Here is an 18,122-nt window from a genome sequence, read left to right on the forward strand (position 1 = left end):
ATCAGATTTTTTATTTAAATGAGTTTTTTTTAAATAAATCTGTTATAAATGAAATCTGAATTTAATACAAAATATATTTAAGGCCTCAAATTATAATCTCTTAAACCATTTAAATACAAAATAAATAAACTGAATCCATGAACCTCTATCAAAAACTTGGGAGTTAAAGACTGCTTTTCGTAAAATGTGTGTTTCTCTCCCACCCCCCACCCCCAATTCTTTCTTTTGAGATCAATCTTTTAAACATACAGCACAATAGTAGTAAATAATCAATACATTATTCACTGTTTTCTAACACACTAAAAGTGTACAATGAGTAAGAATCTGAAAATAGTAAGCTATATAATTGCTTAATGTACAGTTATAGCATACTCTCCTAAATGGCAAAAAGATGTACCAAAGCTAGTAAAAAGGCTTTTTATTGTAAATCAACATTTCACTGGTTATATCAATGAGAATGCACCTTTTTTAAGAAAAGTAACTGAAGTACAAATGGAAAAGACGATCATTTAAATCAAGGCTTTTAACTTGGTAATTTAAACCACGATTTAAATCACTGATTTAAAATCAATCCATCCTGGTTTCCCAGTATTGCATTCTCTTGCTAAACTACATTTACTACCTGAACTGTGAGTTATAAGAGCATATCTATTTTCAGAAAGATACCTTGAAGAACGCTTATTTTATCAAGATAGTAGAGGCCAAACATTGCATATTTAATTGATTTTAAAGCCAATTACCCCATGTACTGTATTAAAGAAAAAATGCAGAGCACACAAAGCATAGCAGTGCCCACTTGGCCTTGCATCATGCACCCTCAGAGGCCAAGGAAGTTTGTTGTGATCCCTGTTGCATGTAGGTAGCTTGGTGGTCCCTTTGTGCTGCAGCTGAAGGGGAAAGTATCTGGACTCACTTTGACTAAGTTGCATTACTATGGATTCAGGTATTGGATTTTTTTATTTTTCTTTATGGCAACATAAATAAGGTACATACATTTCTACTTGAATACTTAAGTGCAACAAGGAATTAAGTTAGATCAATAAGCATCAGAAAACATTCAGTAATCGGATTATCATCACTTGCTGTCAATTATATTTCCATGTGGAACAGAGCGCAGCTGTGGGGAAATACTTCTATCTTCACTGGCTCCTAAATAAAGGGACCCAAACTCATACACTGAAGCTTTAAGAGCATAATGAACCCCCATATCCAAGTGAATTAAGTGTCCTACTACTCCCAATTCAATGCAGTCTTTTTTTTTAAAATGCTTGCTACTATCACTTTCTAAAGGACGCTCCCTGGCATTGCATATTTAACTTTTAATAGTTATTTTGAGAATCACTTTTGCCTTTGAAATCATTAAATGCTCTTGGAAACTAAGTTTTCCTAACAATCTGTGCAAGTATTGTGAAATGTATTGGTATGTCATTTATTAATAATTAGCACTTTTATAGTGCTTCATATGTATCTATTCCTCACAAAGCCACTGTGATGTAGATTAGCTTGGTTTTCCCTTCTGTAGTAAAGGACAATACTAGAGACATTCATAAGTTCACTGTTATCAAATACAGGGAAGTTCAGTAGAACCAGAATGAAATTTTAAGAGTTCTATCCCTACAAAGAATTAGAGAATTGTTTCTACTTGTTGCACAAGAGTTTAAAGCTTTAAGTCTATGTGTAAATACCTTTCACAGAATTAGACAAGCAACACTTGGCTTGATTGCAAACGTTTTCATTGGATGCATTAAAGTGTTTTCAGCAGTGGATCGACTCATTAACAAACCAGTAAACACACCTCTACAAAAATGATTTCAGGGTAGAACTGGTGCTCTTGTAATAGTCTGTGTGAGATCTCCATTTTATTTTTTGCAAGCTGTGTATCTTGCTGATACATTCTCCCAGTTGATCACATTCCAGATAGCTTTTAGATAGTCAGGTCTAACATTTTTATACTGAAGATAATAAGCATGCTCCCACACATCAATTCCTAGCAGAGGAATAAGACCTAGAGAAGAGAAAATAACTTTGTGAGTCTATGAAAATATTTTCAGATGAATAAGAAACATTTCAAAACTTCAAAACCCTACTTCAGAATATTTCCAACTATATTATCCTTAATTTCCATAACATTTAAAGACAACAATGAACCCTCCAGCACACAGGTGCACATTGCTAGATCTTATACAGCTGCTTCACATAAAAGAGGAAGTGCAGTAGCTGATTTTATGATACACAGCTATGAAAACACCCAACCCTGAGAGAATGATCGAGTTCTAAAAATAAAGTTCTGAACTGGAAAAACTGCCTTAAGGAACACTGTTACTGGAAAATACTCTGCTGTGGTGCAATAATCATACTTCTCGAATCTATGCTTATGTAACATTCCACTCTAATGAATGTATTTTGTGCCTTAAAACATATTAAACACCTGATTTCGTTACTTATATCCTTGTTTTTGTGAGATTAAGGATTAGGAAACCCCAACAAGGAATTGCAACTGAATCCAGCTAAAAAGTCTTTGCAGTTGCTAATCCACAGAGATTCAGTTCATCCTCTGTATTGTGTTCTACATAGGTTCTTGTATGGCCCTCAACACCACAGTATCTGAGTGCCTTCCAAAAGTCCATTAACTGATGTGATTAACAACTGTCACGTGTGGTTTGTTCTCTCTCTAGAGACATGGAGGAAGTTTGCAGAGTTTTTGCACTGGGATGGGAGGGAGAGACGGACAATAAGAGAAACCATCAAAAATTATGCACCTTGTTAGATGTACTGTGGTATCTTCCCTCAGCAGCACAGTCTGAATCCAACTGGCTCAACTGCTACCATCACAGCACAGAGTCAAATAAAATCTGCACCCATGGCAAATCAGACATCTTTTAAAAGAGGTCAGGTCCAACATTTTGCTGTTGGCTTATCCCTGGCTGAGAAATCTTTAAGGGCCATCTCTTGTTGACAATAATATCTGTCATGACCATATACCTTCCCTAGTTGTCGTGATTCAAAGAAAGGTAAGTGTCATTTCAGGTTTTAACATATGCCCCAGTGTGCCCTATCAATGTCAGTAGGTTTAAAAATAAAAATGGTGTGATTGTAAAGAGGAGAGGTTTCTCTCCCCTCTGTTGAGAGACAAGCCTACACACAGGAGAAGTTAATTATACACACAGTGCTGTCAAACACACAGAATAAACAAAACAGTTTAATCTTCCACTTATAGGTGAGATTAAGTGTTGTTTGCAAAGAGAAGCAAAAAGTTTTCAGATGAAGGCAATTTTTAAGTTGATGCCTCTTAAAATTACTCTCTCCAAAGAGGAAACCTTATGAGCAACCCTCCCATCATCCATGAACGCCGAAGTCCCTGTACAGCTGAAAATTCATCCTCCATACATCTTCCTCCTCTCCCTGTCCACCGAAGCTAAGATTTTAACCCCCACCCTCCATATATTCTCCAAAATTCATAAGTGGTTCTTCACAAGTGTTAGGTTTAAAAAGGATATTACTACTTTTCATCATTTTTAATAAAGATACAGGCACATGCAATCTCTGTCTAGCCATATTTACGTAGAAAGAAAAAGATGCATGTATTAAATAGCCCTTTCAAGCTGCTGCTGCAGCTACTTTCCTCATAAATATACAGTTTGTGGTTTCTTTCAAAGATCATTTAAAAACAAAACTAACCTGTTGTTCCTTGCAGAGGGTCTTGATTGTAACAAGCAGTGACCTGCAGGCGGCCTTGGTCCTGGTTAAAACCAAGCCACCCCCAGCCTGAGCCTTGAACACCAACCGATACTGCCGTCAGCTTCTCCTTGAAGTTTCCAAAGGAGCCAAAGTCACGCTTGATGGCTTCCATCAGTTCCCCTTAAATTTATATTTAAAAAAAAAAAAAAACACACACACACCACACTTTACACTATTTTCCAGCGGATAAAGATTTAATTTTTGAAGTCAGAGAGAGGCCAAGGCAGTTGGCTTCCCTCTCCCCATTTTTTCTGAGAAAGGAAAGAATTAATTCTGAACAGATCTTATGCATTAGTATTTTATATAGATAATCCAGTTTAAAAGGAAAGCAGAAAGGAAAAAAATCTCAGCGAAGTGCAATAATCAATATAAAGGTACTATCATGTTGTTATCCAGTATTTATAATGCTAAGGAGCTTGTGTGTTTGTCAGTCCACAGCAGAATGAACGGCTGGGTGACGGGGAGTGTTATTTGAAGAGTGCTAGATAGTTTGACTTGAAAGTATACAAGACAAGTATCCTTATAAACTTTCCCACGAATTGCACCTCTGATGCTCACTGATGACCAGGTGCCAGCTCATGCCATGGTCCCCACGCCTCAACTGAATACTGACAAATACATAGCTGAATCAGGCTGGCTCCCCCGTGGTATTGTTAAAATAGGCATGAGAATGATAAGAACATGTTTAGACTTTACTGAATGTTTGTGAGCTGCAGCACGCAGTTAGTAATATCACTAACATCTGTATCCCATATTGTAAGGTACTATTTGAGCAGTTGTAATATAACCCTCTGTAACTAACATAAGAATAGCCATACTGGGTCAGACCAACGGTCTATCAAGCCCAATACCCTGCCTTCTGACACTGGTCGATACCAGATGCTTCAGAAGGAATGAACAGAACAGGGCAATTTATTGATTGATCAATCCCCTGTCATCCAGTCCCAGCTTCCAGCAGTCAGAGGTTTAGGGACACCCAGAGCATGGAATTGTGCCCCTGACCATCCTGGTTAACAGCATTGATGGACTTGTCCTTCATGAACTTATCCAATTCTTTTTTGAACCCGGTTATAGTTTTGTTATGACCTACTCTCTTCCCTAGCCGCTTTGTCTAACTTCAACTGTAGACTCTTTGAGTAAGTGATGCATCTTCTGTACCTGAAGGAGCATGAACTATTCTAGTGCTGTACATAAAGGCTTTAATGCAGCATTGCTAGGTCTTTGCTTAAACTTCCAGGAAAGCATGTTCTAATCATTTCTAACTGAGGAAGCTGCAAGGGAGTACAAAATAAGGGGAAGCAAAATTAAGGCAGACTTTAGACTAAAGTACTTCACAAAGTTCTTGAACACAAGTGAGCCTGAACTGTATTATTCAAGCTTAGCCTCAGTGACACATTTACTCCTCCCTTCCGGTTTCTCAATTCCATAGTGGAAATTCTGAATTTTCTAATGTTTTTTTTGTAGTTCGAAGACCAAGAAGAACTAGCAAACATTGAATCATGAAACTATAATTTTAATGAGAGGTTATGATGTTAAACTACAGCCCTATATATAATGGATAAGGATACGATTCTGTCATAGAGGTCGCAGATTCCACGACTTTCCAGGACCTCTGTGACTTCTTCCGCAGTGGCAGGGTTGATGCAGCGGTCAGCCCCAGAGCTGAAGCAGCGGCCAGGATTGGGTCAGCCCCCCGTGGGGCTGGAGCAGCAGCGGTCAGCCCCTTCCACAGAAGCAGTGGCAGGGGTAAAGCAGCTGCCGGTGGTCAGCCCTCAGCAGCACTCTGACTGTTACTCCCCCCCCTCCCCTACAAACCCCCAGGGTATTCTTAGTAAGAGTCGGGGACAGGTCACGAGCTCCCATGAATTTTTGTTTATTGCCAGTGATCTGTCCCTGACTTTCACTAAAAATACCCATGACAGAATCTTACCCTTCACAATGACTCTTCAAAGCATGTTAACTACTTCACAGCAACAACAAATGCCTAGTTTCTACCAGAGAAAAACTGAAGTAGTTATGTACTATCCTGAACCCCAGAGATTGAAAGAACTGACACGTCCACTCAAAACACTTTCCGATTTTACATAAAAACAAAATTGTTAATTTTTTGGGAGGGCTGGGGGAGAATCACCTTCGTCTAAAGCCTCCTTCATGTCCTTCTCCAGTCCTTTTCTACATGGTCCCCAATATCTTTAACTGCCTCCCTGTCATAGTCTATAGCACAATGATTCTCAACCAGGGTATGTGTACCTCTAGGGGTACGAAGAGGTCTTCCAGGGGATATGTCAACTCATCTTAACCTCGGAGTCGCAGGACAGGTTTAGGGAGTTGCAAGTGCAGGACTGGCATTAGGGGGTGGCAAGCAGGGCAACTACCTGGGGCCCCACATCACAGGGAGCCCTGCAAAGCTAAGTGACGTGCTTCAGCTCTGGGCAGCAGGGATCAGGCTTCAGACTCCCAAAAGGGGTACAGTAGTCTGGAAAGGTTGAGAACCACTGGTCTATCATACCTCTGCACTTTCCTTCTTTAAAACTGCACTTCTTCCATGAGGTCTTTTAAAGCTTTAAAGCTAATAAGTCAGGTCAATGACACAGCCCGATCCAACTCCTGGAATGGTTGATTTTTGTTACCTGTTTTTTCTTTCCATGGACTGCAGTGCATTCAGCACTAATCTAGGTCTTGGAGACTTTTATTACATTATCACAGTTTCGGGTGGTTAATTTCTTCCTCCATAGTCAATCAATAAAATAAAAGGTTAATGAATTTTACAGCGGCAACATCATAACAACAGCAGTTTTTACACTGTGAACAAATATATAGCTACCTATGTAACCAAGTCTGTCTTTAGAAAAAGACTAGTCTCATGCTCAGTAAAGCTCTATTTTAAAGTGTATGTAAAAGATTAGAACACTATTAATTATTTGTATTACAGGAGCCTCTAAAGGTCTTGATCAGGATCAGGGCCCCATTATGTTAGGTGCTGAGCAGACATACTAGAAGACTGCCAATTTGGAAGGATCTTAATTTTTCGAAGTCTTTTAGCTTTTAAGTGACAAACTACATACAAGACATTTCTCTGCAGGCCACAGTTTGTCACAATTAATTCCATTTGTTAATGTTGACATATCAGTAAGCCATCAAAAATGAGTACGAACCTTGAGGCTCTCCTCCCGCATTAGGAGAAAGGTTTGTCCAGAAGATGGTGTGGTTGATGTGACCACCACCATTGAACTTTAGTGCAGGCTGAAGAGACACCTGAGCTGTAACATCACCTAAAGACACACAAGATCAACAGAATTAAATGGAAGAAAGTGTTGCCACAGTGATGAATAAGTACAAGTAAGCACTGTTCATACCAAGATAAAAGCTGAACTATAGTACAGTGCTGTAACAGGTTATTAAAATTTGGGAGAAAGTCAGTTTGTGGCATTTGTGCTCCCCACTGTAAACCGTGTTCTACACAAAACTGTTTTAACATAGCTCTCTGACGTCTTGACACATAATATCTCAATGTTTGGCAACTCTTTGCAATTATCAACTCTGCATCAAAAGACCATGTACGTTCCTGCACAGGTGTTAACTGGTGTTCTACCATTTGGCTAGATGAGCAGAAGGGGGTAAAATACAGACAGCTTTAGGTTGTAAAATGTACCAAACTCACAAGGGTTTTCTGAATTCATGTCCCTTGCAGATTTCTTTGCTTCCCTGTAGAAAATGACAGGGAAGCCTCAAGAACGGTCATGCACCCTCCACCAGCAGCACAAGCATGTCATTTCCGGCGCCTGGACCAGCCGGTGGAGAGGTAAATCACCGCACAGGGGGATGGGGCTGGGGACACCCAGTGGTGTAATTTTAGTGTTGGGAGTACACTGCCCCCCCCCTCAAACAAACACTGCCCCCTCCCTCGCCAGCTTCTGCAAGTACAGAGCTGCTCACGTGAGGGAGCCTGCTGCCCCAGCTGGCTGACTCTGCAGCTAGACATCACCTCCTGGGTCCTAGTGCCAGTTGTTCTCCCCTCCTATTTGTGCTGGGGCGGGGGGGGGGTGGAAGAGGCAGTGGGAAAGGAAGGGGGATGGGATAGGGCAGGGGAAGGGGATGTGGGAGTGGGTAAGGGGGATGAGATGGGGAAGAGAAGGGGATAGGGGAATGAGGGGGCAGCAGGAGCCCCACATGTGGCATTCTCTCTGCAGCGGCAGCTGCAGTTGGGGCTCCCACATTAAGCAGGCCCATTGAACCCCCACCCTGATGAGCCCACCCCCCTGCACCTGGACCCCCCAACGAAACCCCCCACACCCAGACCCCTACCCAGCTGCTTCTGACCCCCACCCAGCCGGTGCAGGGTGCTCCCACCTCCATGCAGCCAGTAGCCTGTACTCCCCACTTCCATGCTGGAGCCTCCACATTTATTAATTGACAAATAAAATCTGAAAATTTTTAAAATACTGTGTGCAGAAATTTTAAATTTTTTTGGTGCAGAATTCCCTTACGAGTGCTTACTGTATGTAGCATTTACTTTGAGGAATCTAGTGCTAAAGTTGTACTGTATCTGAACCAACTGCTTAAAACAGACATTGAATAAAACAAGGATGGTAGGAGATACAGTTTTGGAAGAACACCTATCGTATCCTTCTGACAGGATATTTAAAACAGAATTACAGTTCCATAAAAAAAAAAAAAGGGACCTAGTCAAATGTTATTTTCAGACAGACCGTTTGTGTGTATGTATGTATGTATTCCTTCACACCCAACAAGTTAAACTCCAGTTTTCTTCACTTTGTATTTTTCCAGCTGATTTAGCTTGAACTATACAGACTACAGTACATTTAATACATGATCTTTTTTGGAAACCTTGTAAGCAAAAAACTAAGAAGAATCTCTGATTCAATTGTTAATGAACAGCATACTGTGAGCCCCAACTGTTCTGATTAAATCAAGAGTGCAGTGTTTTGTTAAATCCTCTTAATAACTAACGCTAAAGCATACTATAAGATATCCAGTGTGTTTCATTTCTTTGTGGAAGACAGTCAACGCACATTAATACAACAGTTACTAGTCTGATAAAAATAGTAAGTTTACTTAAGATGTAAAAGTTAAAAAACAGATTTGCTACAGGTTCTTATGTCTCATGTTATAGCTGTATAAAAATTAGTTATTTTTAAATTTGTTTTTCTTTACATAAAAAGAAAGAGGCATTAAAAGGATTTCATGCTAATATGTTGTCAATATATTTTCAATCAGGGTCACTATCAGAACAACCCATCTAGACTGGGCACTTTGTTCAGTAATTCTGCTCCTATTTATATGAGCTAGGAAATTATCATCATCACACTGAAACACAGTAGGTATTACAAATAGTACCGACAGCACCTCTGAGGATTTGTACGGTCCCTTACACTTCTGCTTTCCTAAGAAAAGAGGTCAGCCCAGCACAAGTGAGATATGGAAGCTCACAGCTTGAAAAGGCACAAATCAGGGTGGAAGGATAACTCTCAGCACCTCTTAAGCTCCCTCCCTCAACCTTCTTCCTGACCCTCTCTTCTTACTCAGTTAGGAGTGCCTTTCACCTTACAGGCTGATAACACACTACCTTTGCCTTCTGATGCTAATCTGAGAGGGTGGGATCTCTTGTGCTGCCAAAGCAGTCCTGCTATCCTTTATCCAACAATGGGGCTAAAGCACTGCAAGGAATACATAGGATGGCACTGAGGAGAGGTGAGTGGAAGAGAAGGTAATTGGCACTCTGCCTATGGTGTTTTGTGTGCGCGCATGCATGCCTGCACACGTGCGCAAACACATATTCTAAGGTAGGAAAACCAGGTATATTCTTACCTTACGTTAGCTAACAGATGGTAATATGAGATAAAATCCTAGTGTAGACAAGACAGTTTGTAGTCTTCACATGTGTTAGTAGGTCTAGATAAAGACCGTGGGGTAGCCTGAGGTTTACCTTAATCTGCTAACCCAGGTTAAAACTACAAACTGCTTTGTCTTCACTAGAATTTTACCTCATATTAGTTATCACATGTTAACTAAGCGGAGGTAAGAACACTCCTTTTTTCCCCTAGTGAAGACAAGGCCACAGCAGTACACACAGGCACTGGAAGTTATCCCACTCCACCATGTTCCTCATCCTAGCCATTCAAAACCCTGTTTAGAAAACCGAGGTCAAAACCCAAACAGCCACTTGATAGACTATCATTACGCTGATTTTGCAACCCACTAACAGAGCTGCACGTTATTGTGTGAGAAGCAAAAAATGAATGTACTATAAGCCAGAGGCAAGTCACTATATAACTGCAGTTAATAACCACACACCTCCATTTGGAAGACGCTGTATAAGTGCATATGACGACATGGTCTACACCCTAAAGAACTATTTGTTCAAGGATCTGATCCTGCAACCGGCAAATCCCTGAAATTGTGAGGGGCCAGTTATAGAATCGGGGCCTAAATTGGAAAAAAAATTAAACTTATTTAAGTAAAATATTCTTATTTTCTGTAGTAAGGACCCAGTTCAGGAAAGCAAGCAGCACGCATTTTACCACTTTCCTGAACTGGGACATAAATCTCTTCAGGTACCTTGTTAATTTAATATTTTTCAAATGAATACAGAACTTTGGAAAGCAATGTTCTCTAAATAAACAAACATTACATGAGCTATACTTAAAATACTAATTAACAGAGTACAAGATAGCACACACCTACAGATTAACACTTCTTTAAAAATACTTCAGTATGTGGTCCAATGTTGAAATGTATTACTAACACATTTTTCTTTAAATATGAGGAAGTTTCATTCTAATTTAAGTTTTCATTCTCAGAAAGGCACGCTTTCGCATATTGCTTATGTTGTTGGGGGTTTATTTTTAAACTAGATGACAAAAATGGAGACTTTGCTCTTTCCTAGCAATGTTTACAAAACTGAACTCTGAAGGACAAAATTCATGCTACTGGAAGTATTGAGTTTATTGGCTTTGAAAGCTGTACGAACAACAATTTACTAACACTGCTGTTCGTTAACAAAAAACAACACTACATAGTAGTGAACATTCAGGGTTAACAGAATGTATCTGAAAGACTTTTTTTTAAACAAAGGGATAAACCCTGTCTTCTGATATACACATGCAATTCAAAGTGAAGTCAGTGGAAGCTGTGTGTACATATCTAAGTGCAGTACTTGGTCTGTACCATTAATACACCATATCACGAACAGTTGTCAATGCTGTAGACAGATATCTGCTTATCTAGGAGCCACCAATGGAGACAACAATCCTGCATTCCTTTAGTTACTACGCATTTGTGCAATATAAGCAGTATGTCTGGTTCTTTTCCTATTTATACTTTTTCCCTCCTTAATCCTATTTTCTCTAATTCTGCTCTGCAACAAAGCTTTCCTTTGACCACTACTGAAGGGAAAACGCATTGTCTAATCCAGATAAAAGAGGGAACTAAATTCATGCTTCTACTATAGACAACATGGCATTTGAAGAAAATGGATCCTAAATGAATGACCTAGTTAGTTAAGTACCAAGTGATTTTCAGAAATACCCTGATTTATGTGCGTAAATCCCACTGACCCCTAAAGTGCACCTAAATACCTAGTTATTTTTGGAAATGAATTGTACATACTGATATATGACCATCAAATGACTCTGTACAGTAGTGGATAAAGTTGTCTTCTTTCGTATGGGTTGGGTAGGTAGCAACGACTACAAATTTATATCTAAGTTTGACAGCCAGCACACTGCTGCAGCAGGCCCCTGGCAAAAAAATGATGAGGACACTCAGATATGACGTGCTCCATCATTTGTGCCTGGTGACCACAGTCACATACAGGTGATTGCCTCATTTTCCATTTTAAGGGGGTTTGTCCACATCTCCCATGATATGTCCTGATGCGATTCAATCTGCACCAGTCTTTCCGACATAAAGCAAAATTCAGTGGTTCTTCAACAGGATCAACAAGCTGTTTCTACTGAGTGGTCGAAATGCTCCATGTGACTCTCCATTGACCTTCAGCATCGAAGTTGGGTGTAAGGGTCTTGGTAGAGTTCCACAGAGGGTTGTGGGATTTTAATCTCATCTTTGGCAAATTCTGCAGGTTATGATGCAGCGGGATTGTCGCAATTGCATTGACATGGTTAAGAAAGCGAGCTGCCTGAGCAGTTCTTCTAATCTGTGGAGGCTGGATGTGCAATAGCACCGGGAGCCAGTCACCTGGAGTCGATTTGAACATTTCTGACACTACGCACATACCATTATTGACTTGAGTGTCAAGGAGTTTAGTGTGACTGATGAGAGACCACGCTGGCTGAATATTCAGCTGAAGAATATACCAAGGCAATTGTTGTGGTCCGTAAGGTCTGTGGACTGGAGCCCCATAATGTTCCGGTCAATTTTCTGATAAGCACAACATGAGACCTGACTTTATCGCAGGTGTTCTCAAGGAGTTATCGAAAGGTCAAACTCTGGTCCAGTGTAATGCCACGATACTTTGGATTAGCCTCATGGCTGACGCTCTCACCACAGACCTGTACGTCAAGTTTGGTATTAGCCATTTTATTGTTCAGATGGAAAGCAGTTACCATGGGATTTTTTGGGTTAGGTCTAAGTTTCCAGAATTGGAAATAATCAGCCATTGTGCTAAGATCTCAGATTAGGGTGCAGCAGACGGGTATGGAGGATTGTATGCTGAACAGCTAGGGCAATGTCATCCGTATACATAATTTCCTTGACTTTGTTGCTGGTATATCCACGGTGTATAGATTAACAAGTATTGGGGCCAGGACAGACTCCTGAGGGATGCAGGAGTTAAGAGTTCTTGGTCAACTGATCTGGCTATTAAGGTGTACCTTACAGCAGCACTCTCCAGTCATTGCCGCCAAGAGGTGGATTGTTCACCATCAGCGAATAATGCGGGAGATCTTGAGGAGAAGTCCCTGTCTCCAGACAGTGTCGTATGCCGAGGACAGATCAACAAGGGTGATCCCCGTCTTCAACTTACTATGGAATCCTGCCTCAATGTGGCCAGTAAGTGAAGCTACTTGATCACAGCAGTTCCTCTTTGGGCAAAATCCAGCCTGCTACGCTGGGAGGATGTCTTTGATAATATTAGACAGGCTGTGGAGCAGCACCCGTTCCATGAGCTGGCTGGTAGTTGAGGGAGATGGGGTGGTAGCTGGCTGCATCCTCTGTGGGTTTCCCACTGTTGCCTGTCACCAGCTTCTTGGCACATCTCCGATTCTCTGCACAGCAGTAAAAAAACTCCGCCAGCTATTCCTGTGAAGTGTTAACCAACTACAGTAGCAGAGGTGACTCTCTAGACAGAACACATCTTAAAAATCAGGTGTTCTTTAGAAACCCAACAAAAATTGATCTGCCTGGCTAAAGGGAGGTTCACTCATTTTTACCAGTCCAGTATTCTGACAGAACAAGATGTAAGATGCACTTCTCGATATGATTATACTGAAACATATTTGAAAACAGTGCTAACAGTATGTAAGATTATTGCTGCCAACTTTCTGAAACAGAAGACATGCAGCACTGACATTACAGGAAACCAATGCAGAACTTTTTAAAATGTTTATTTTGGCAAGCAAAAAAATGTGTAATATTGCTATGTATCTAAAGTATTATTAATATTATGCACTTCTATAGAGTTTTTTGGAAAACCTTAAGTTTGAGCCCACTAATAAGTTAAGTCTAACATGCCTGAGAGGAAGGCAGATACTCTAGTATCACCCTTTTATAGGTGGGAAACTTCTGTGTCTCAGTTAAGTGATTTTTCTAAGGTCATGACAGTAAGACTGTCGCAAGCTCGGAATAAGACCCATATCTCCTATCAGTCACACGCATTAACTACAAGATAAGATTGTAGTAGCTTTCTTCCATTCTGTTAACAGCACCCACCCATACCTTTTGCCAATGCCTCTTTATATTTCTCCTCTGCAACATTCAGATTATTCACGTAAGTAGCATGATGTTTGCTGTGGTGCAGCTGCATGATTTCTGCATTGATGTGGGGTTCCAGGGCACCATAGTCATAAGGCAAGTCAGGAAGAGTGTGTTTTTGCCTGGAGGCCAAACATCCCAAAGCTGCAATCAGCTTCGTGCAACTCCTGGGGAAAAAAAAAATACACTCATCTTACTGAGCATTCAATATTAAATTATTTTTAAAAAAGCAAATACAGTTACACAAATGATCTCATGTGCCAGATCCTGCCACTCTTACGCTGATTAGTCTCTTACTGTGACAGACTCACAATATCTTGGACAAACTTATGGAATTAAGATAAACTTCACTGAATGAAGTTAAACTTTAATGAATGAGGTTTAATCCTTATGAGGTCCAATGTATTAAAAATCTATAATTGTTTATGGGTCGTTGTAGTATTGTTTGTAACTTTTCTAGAAGAATAATGTAAACCTTGGGGGAAATGTTAGGAATTTCAAAGGACATTTGGGGACAATGCACATAAAGTGGATTTCCTAGGAAATACCTGGGGGTAAGAGGAATCTAAATTATCCTCCTTAAATCCATCCTTCTGAAACTATGCCCTGAGAAAAGAGTCCCAGTGTCTACTATTTACATGCTCCCCAAACTGCATGAAATATGAACTCCACTGTTCATGAGCACGCTAGTTCAGAGCCGAAATTGCTCTGAATTAGTGACTACAAAAGAGACCCCCTTGGGAGTCTGAAGGACTCACCATCCAAACCTGGGGGGAAATCTCCGGTAAACTGGCTAGCATATAACTTGGTTCTTTTATTGTTTTTAATGTGTTTTCGCTGTCGTGCTTTTACCCAAAGAATAAAAATAGGCTTGCATAGGAAGAACTGTGTGGTAACTTATAACCATAGCAATTGCACTATTATGTCATTGAAGAGAAACTAAGCAGCGCTGCTAAGACAAACTGTCTTTGCTAGGAGTAACACAACAAAGGCAGGGAACTGCTCAGCTTGGAAATACCCCCGTCAGAAGGGAGAGCAGATTTCCACCCTAGTGAGGTAACAGCTAGGCAGCTGAATGCCTGAGTGTGGGTGCCCTTGAGGGCCCACAGAGGGCAATAGGGAGCAGCTGCCCTGATCTGTGACACTTCTCAACTTGTCCCATTAATTTCATTGTGATTACTTGTGGCATAAAGTACTTCTCAATGTGAGTAACATTGGCCGAATTCTTCACTATGTAATTAAGGTCCAGACATATAAAGAAGTTAACAACAGTATTGGCAGCCCCAAGCAACCTTTTCACTGCAACTATGGGAGCTAGAAACCACTCTTTTTAACAAAAGTCAAGATACTTGCGCAATCTCTTGGTTCCAACAGCTACGACTTTAGGAAAAACACCAGCTACAACACAAATAGTGATAAAATCATGAGTTAGCAACATCCAGCTCCCTGATGCTAGACTGTGTTGTTGTAGCCATGTTGGTTCCAGGACTTTAGAGACACAAGATAGGTAAGGTAATATCTTGTATTGGACCAACTTCTGTTGGTGAGAGAGACAAGCTTTTGAGGACCTGAAGAAGATCTCTAGGTAAGTCTGAAAGCTTGTTTCACCAACAGAAGTTGGTCCAATAAAAAGATATCATCTCACCCACCCTTGCTCTCTGATACTAAACAGTTCACACAAAGGAAATAAGATCTGTTCATGGGGGCTTTAAACTTTGAAGGGCTCAAGTCCCTAAACACCTAAGCATTTGCTTAGATTTACTCACATAAGTAGCCCTATTTAGTTCAAGAAGCCTACACAGCTGCAGAAGCATTTGGAGCCCCAGGCCAGGATGAAGCTGCTGAGAATTAAAAATGATAATCTAATCACAGCCAGAAAAGAAAACCCAACCCTTTCCTTGCGCCTTGCCAGCCAGGGTATGTGAGCTGACGGGCAAGGGCTCCAAGCCAGGAAACTTCCCACCGCACTGGGAAGAGAGAAGTGAAGTGGGCCTAAAAATTACCAAACAAACCTCTGGCTACCCGCTGGTCTGGTCCCATGCCAGGGCTGGGGGATATGGGGTGAGAAGAGTGGAGGGCAGCTGAGGTATGGGGGGGGCACAGCGTGGGGATGTAATGAGGTAGGGGGGAGCAGAGCAGGGAGCAGATGGGATTAGGAGGTAACAGGGAAAGGCAGAAGAGAGAGAGGGAGTAATGGGACAGCAAGGGTACCAGGGGCAGAGTAGGGAAATAATGGGGTAGGTGGAGCAGAGTCACGGGGTAAGGAGCAGGTGTGTGGGGGGGCGCAGAGTAGGGGGTCGGGGGGGCGCAGAGTCACACGGTACGGGGCAGAGCGGGGGGGCAGACCGGGGGGATGGGGGGGGGCGCAGAGTCACGCGGTAGGGGGCAGACCGGGGGGGCAGACCGGGGGGGATCGGGGGGGGGCGCAGAGTCACGCGGTAGGGGGCAGAGCGGGGGGGCAGAGCGGGGGGATCGGGGGGGGGCGCAGAGTCACGCGGTAGGGGGCAGACCGGGGGGGCAGACCGGGGGGATCGGGGGGGGGCGCAGAGTCACGCGGTAGGGGGCAGACCGGGGGGGCAGACCGGGGGGGGGCGCAGAGTCACGCGGTAGGGGGCAGACCGGGGGGGCAGACCGGGGGGGGGGCGCAGAGTCACGCGGTAGGGGGCAGACCGGGGGGGCAGACCGGGGGGGGGCGCAGAGTCACGCGGTAGGGGGCAGACCGGGGGGGCAGACCGGGGGGGGGGGCGCAGAGTCACGCGGTAGGGGGCAGAGCGGGGGTAACACCCGATTAATGACCCGCCCCGAGACGGCCCCCGAGGGCAGGTCAGACTGACATTGAGACAGCGGCGTTCCCCTCCCGCCGTGCCCGTAGCCGGGCGCCCCAGAGCCGCAGCGCCGAGCGGGCGCTCACCTGCCCCGGGAAGCCAGGCGGCCCAGCATGGCGGTAGCTGTGGCGGTGGCGGGTCCGGGCCGTACTGAGCGCAGCAGGAGGCCGCTCGCTGTCCCGGGGTCGCGAACAAGGCGCCTGCGCCGCCCCGCCCTGGCCCAGCGCGGGGGTGGGGCTGGGGCTGGATCCGGATCCGGGTCAGCGGAGCCCAGCCCGGGCAGGGAGCGGCCGAGCGGCTCCGGGACTGCTCGCCCGCCCGCCCGGCCCACACGCTGCTGGGGTCAGACCCGCCCAACCCCAGGCGCCCCGGGGCTCCGCGGAGGCGCCGGGCGGCTGGAGCCTGGGGGGCTCCCTGCCTGTAGGGCAGCTCAGTGGCGCTCGGGACCTGCCACAGACCAAATGGTGCCCGGGGGGGTGGAGCATCTTTGGCGCCTCCCTCCGGCTGTTAAACTTTTGAATACTTTATTTTTGATTGCGTGTGTAGCCGTTTCACGACTGTGAGACCCGAGCTACGTCCATGATCGAGACCTGTCATGTACCAGATGATAAATTTGCAGGGAAATGGCGCATCAGAGTAATGAAACAAAAACAGCCCCCCGCCCCACCCCCCCAGCATGGCACCCTAGACCAGCCCCGCAGCCAAACAGACTCCTGAAAAGGGATGGGGAAGAGGGTGTGGGTAGGGAGGATGGAGGGGAAAAGAATGAATGAAGTAACCAGATGTGATGGCCTCCAAAATATAATCTGCTCCTATGCAGGTTGGAAATGGGAGAGACAGTCTCTAAAGGGAGGGAGGTCAGCAGGGTGGGGCAGCTGAAGATTTTGGAGGTGGGGATGTTCTGGACCCTTGACCAAACCATCAACATTGTCACTTGGATGAAGAGGACAGATAGGTCATGGAAGCAGTTATGGTAGGTGGTCTTTTCATTTGATATCTCGGCCACCTCTTAGATGGTTCAGAAGGACTTTGTATGTAAAGACCTGAACCAGATGAGCTCTCTGTGCTATTTGTGACCTGCTAGATTTTCTTTTGTTTACAGGCATGTATGTGCCAAGGGACCTGAGAATGGGCCTAGAATCCCTCAAAGTTTGGAGAGGTTCTTTGGTGGACCTGGAAAAGAGTTTCAATGCATCAAAAGGAAAGTTTTTGACCTCCCTAAGTATTTTGGACCTTGAAACACAGATAGCTGTAGCCCACAGTATGGCTTTTGCTAGGAGTTGACGCTCAGCTATTATGGACTTGACCTGGTCACAGTGTTCTGCAGGGAGGTGCTCAATAAAATGATTGGATTTTTCACAAAGAGTGTGGTTGTATTTCATCATCAGCGCTTAGTAATATGCAATCCAAAATTGCAGGGTTGCTGAAGAATAGCTCTTGGGAAGCAATTGGTTGCATTGCTTTTGGTCTTCATCATAGGGTATAGAATCATAGTATATCAGAGTTGGAAGGGACCTCAGGAGGTCATCTTGTCCAAGCCCCTGCTCAAAGCAGGACCAATCCCCAACTAAATCATCCCAGCCAGGGCTTTGTCAAGCCTGACTTTAA

At 43.4% G+C, this 18,122-nt stretch overlaps 1 protein-coding gene across 1 annotated transcript; it reads right to left on the minus strand.

Moving 5' to 3' along the window:
* Positions 1-1,716: 1,716 nt before the first annotated feature.
* Positions 1,717-16,752, minus strand: SOD2 (superoxide dismutase 2). The gene is made up of 5 exons (XM_073337820.1): positions 16,601-16,752; positions 13,654-13,856; positions 6,894-7,010; positions 3,679-3,858; positions 1,717-2,005 (listed from the first exon to the last, which is right to left on the minus strand). Exons 1-5 carry the CDS (start codon positions 16,627-16,629, stop codon positions 1,860-1,862), a joined length of 675 nt encoding a protein of 224 aa, XP_073193921.1. The 5' UTR covers positions 16,630-16,752; the 3' UTR covers positions 1,717-1,859.
* Positions 16,753-18,122: the final 1,370 nt, after the last annotated feature.

This window comes from Lepidochelys kempii, chromosome 3, assembly GCF_965140265.1.
Source record: "Lepidochelys kempii isolate rLepKem1 chromosome 3, rLepKem1.hap2, whole genome shotgun sequence".
Taxonomy (NCBI): Eukaryota; Metazoa; Chordata; order Testudines; family Cheloniidae; genus Lepidochelys; species Lepidochelys kempii.

Excerpts from the sequence above, each read along its gene's own strand:
- SOD2 (XM_073337820.1), bottom strand. The coding sequence starts at position 16,629 with ATGCTGGGCCGCCTGGCTTCCCGGGGCAG. Across the intron at positions 7,011-13,653 it reads TAAAGAGGCATTGGCAAAAG|GTGATGTTACAGCTCAGGTG; the intron begins GTATGGGTGGGT and ends GTGTGTCTTTAG. Across the intron at positions 3,859-6,893 it reads TGCGGGAGGAGAGCCTCAAG|GGGAACTGATGGAAGCCATC; the intron begins GTTCGTACTCAT and ends TATAAATTTAAG.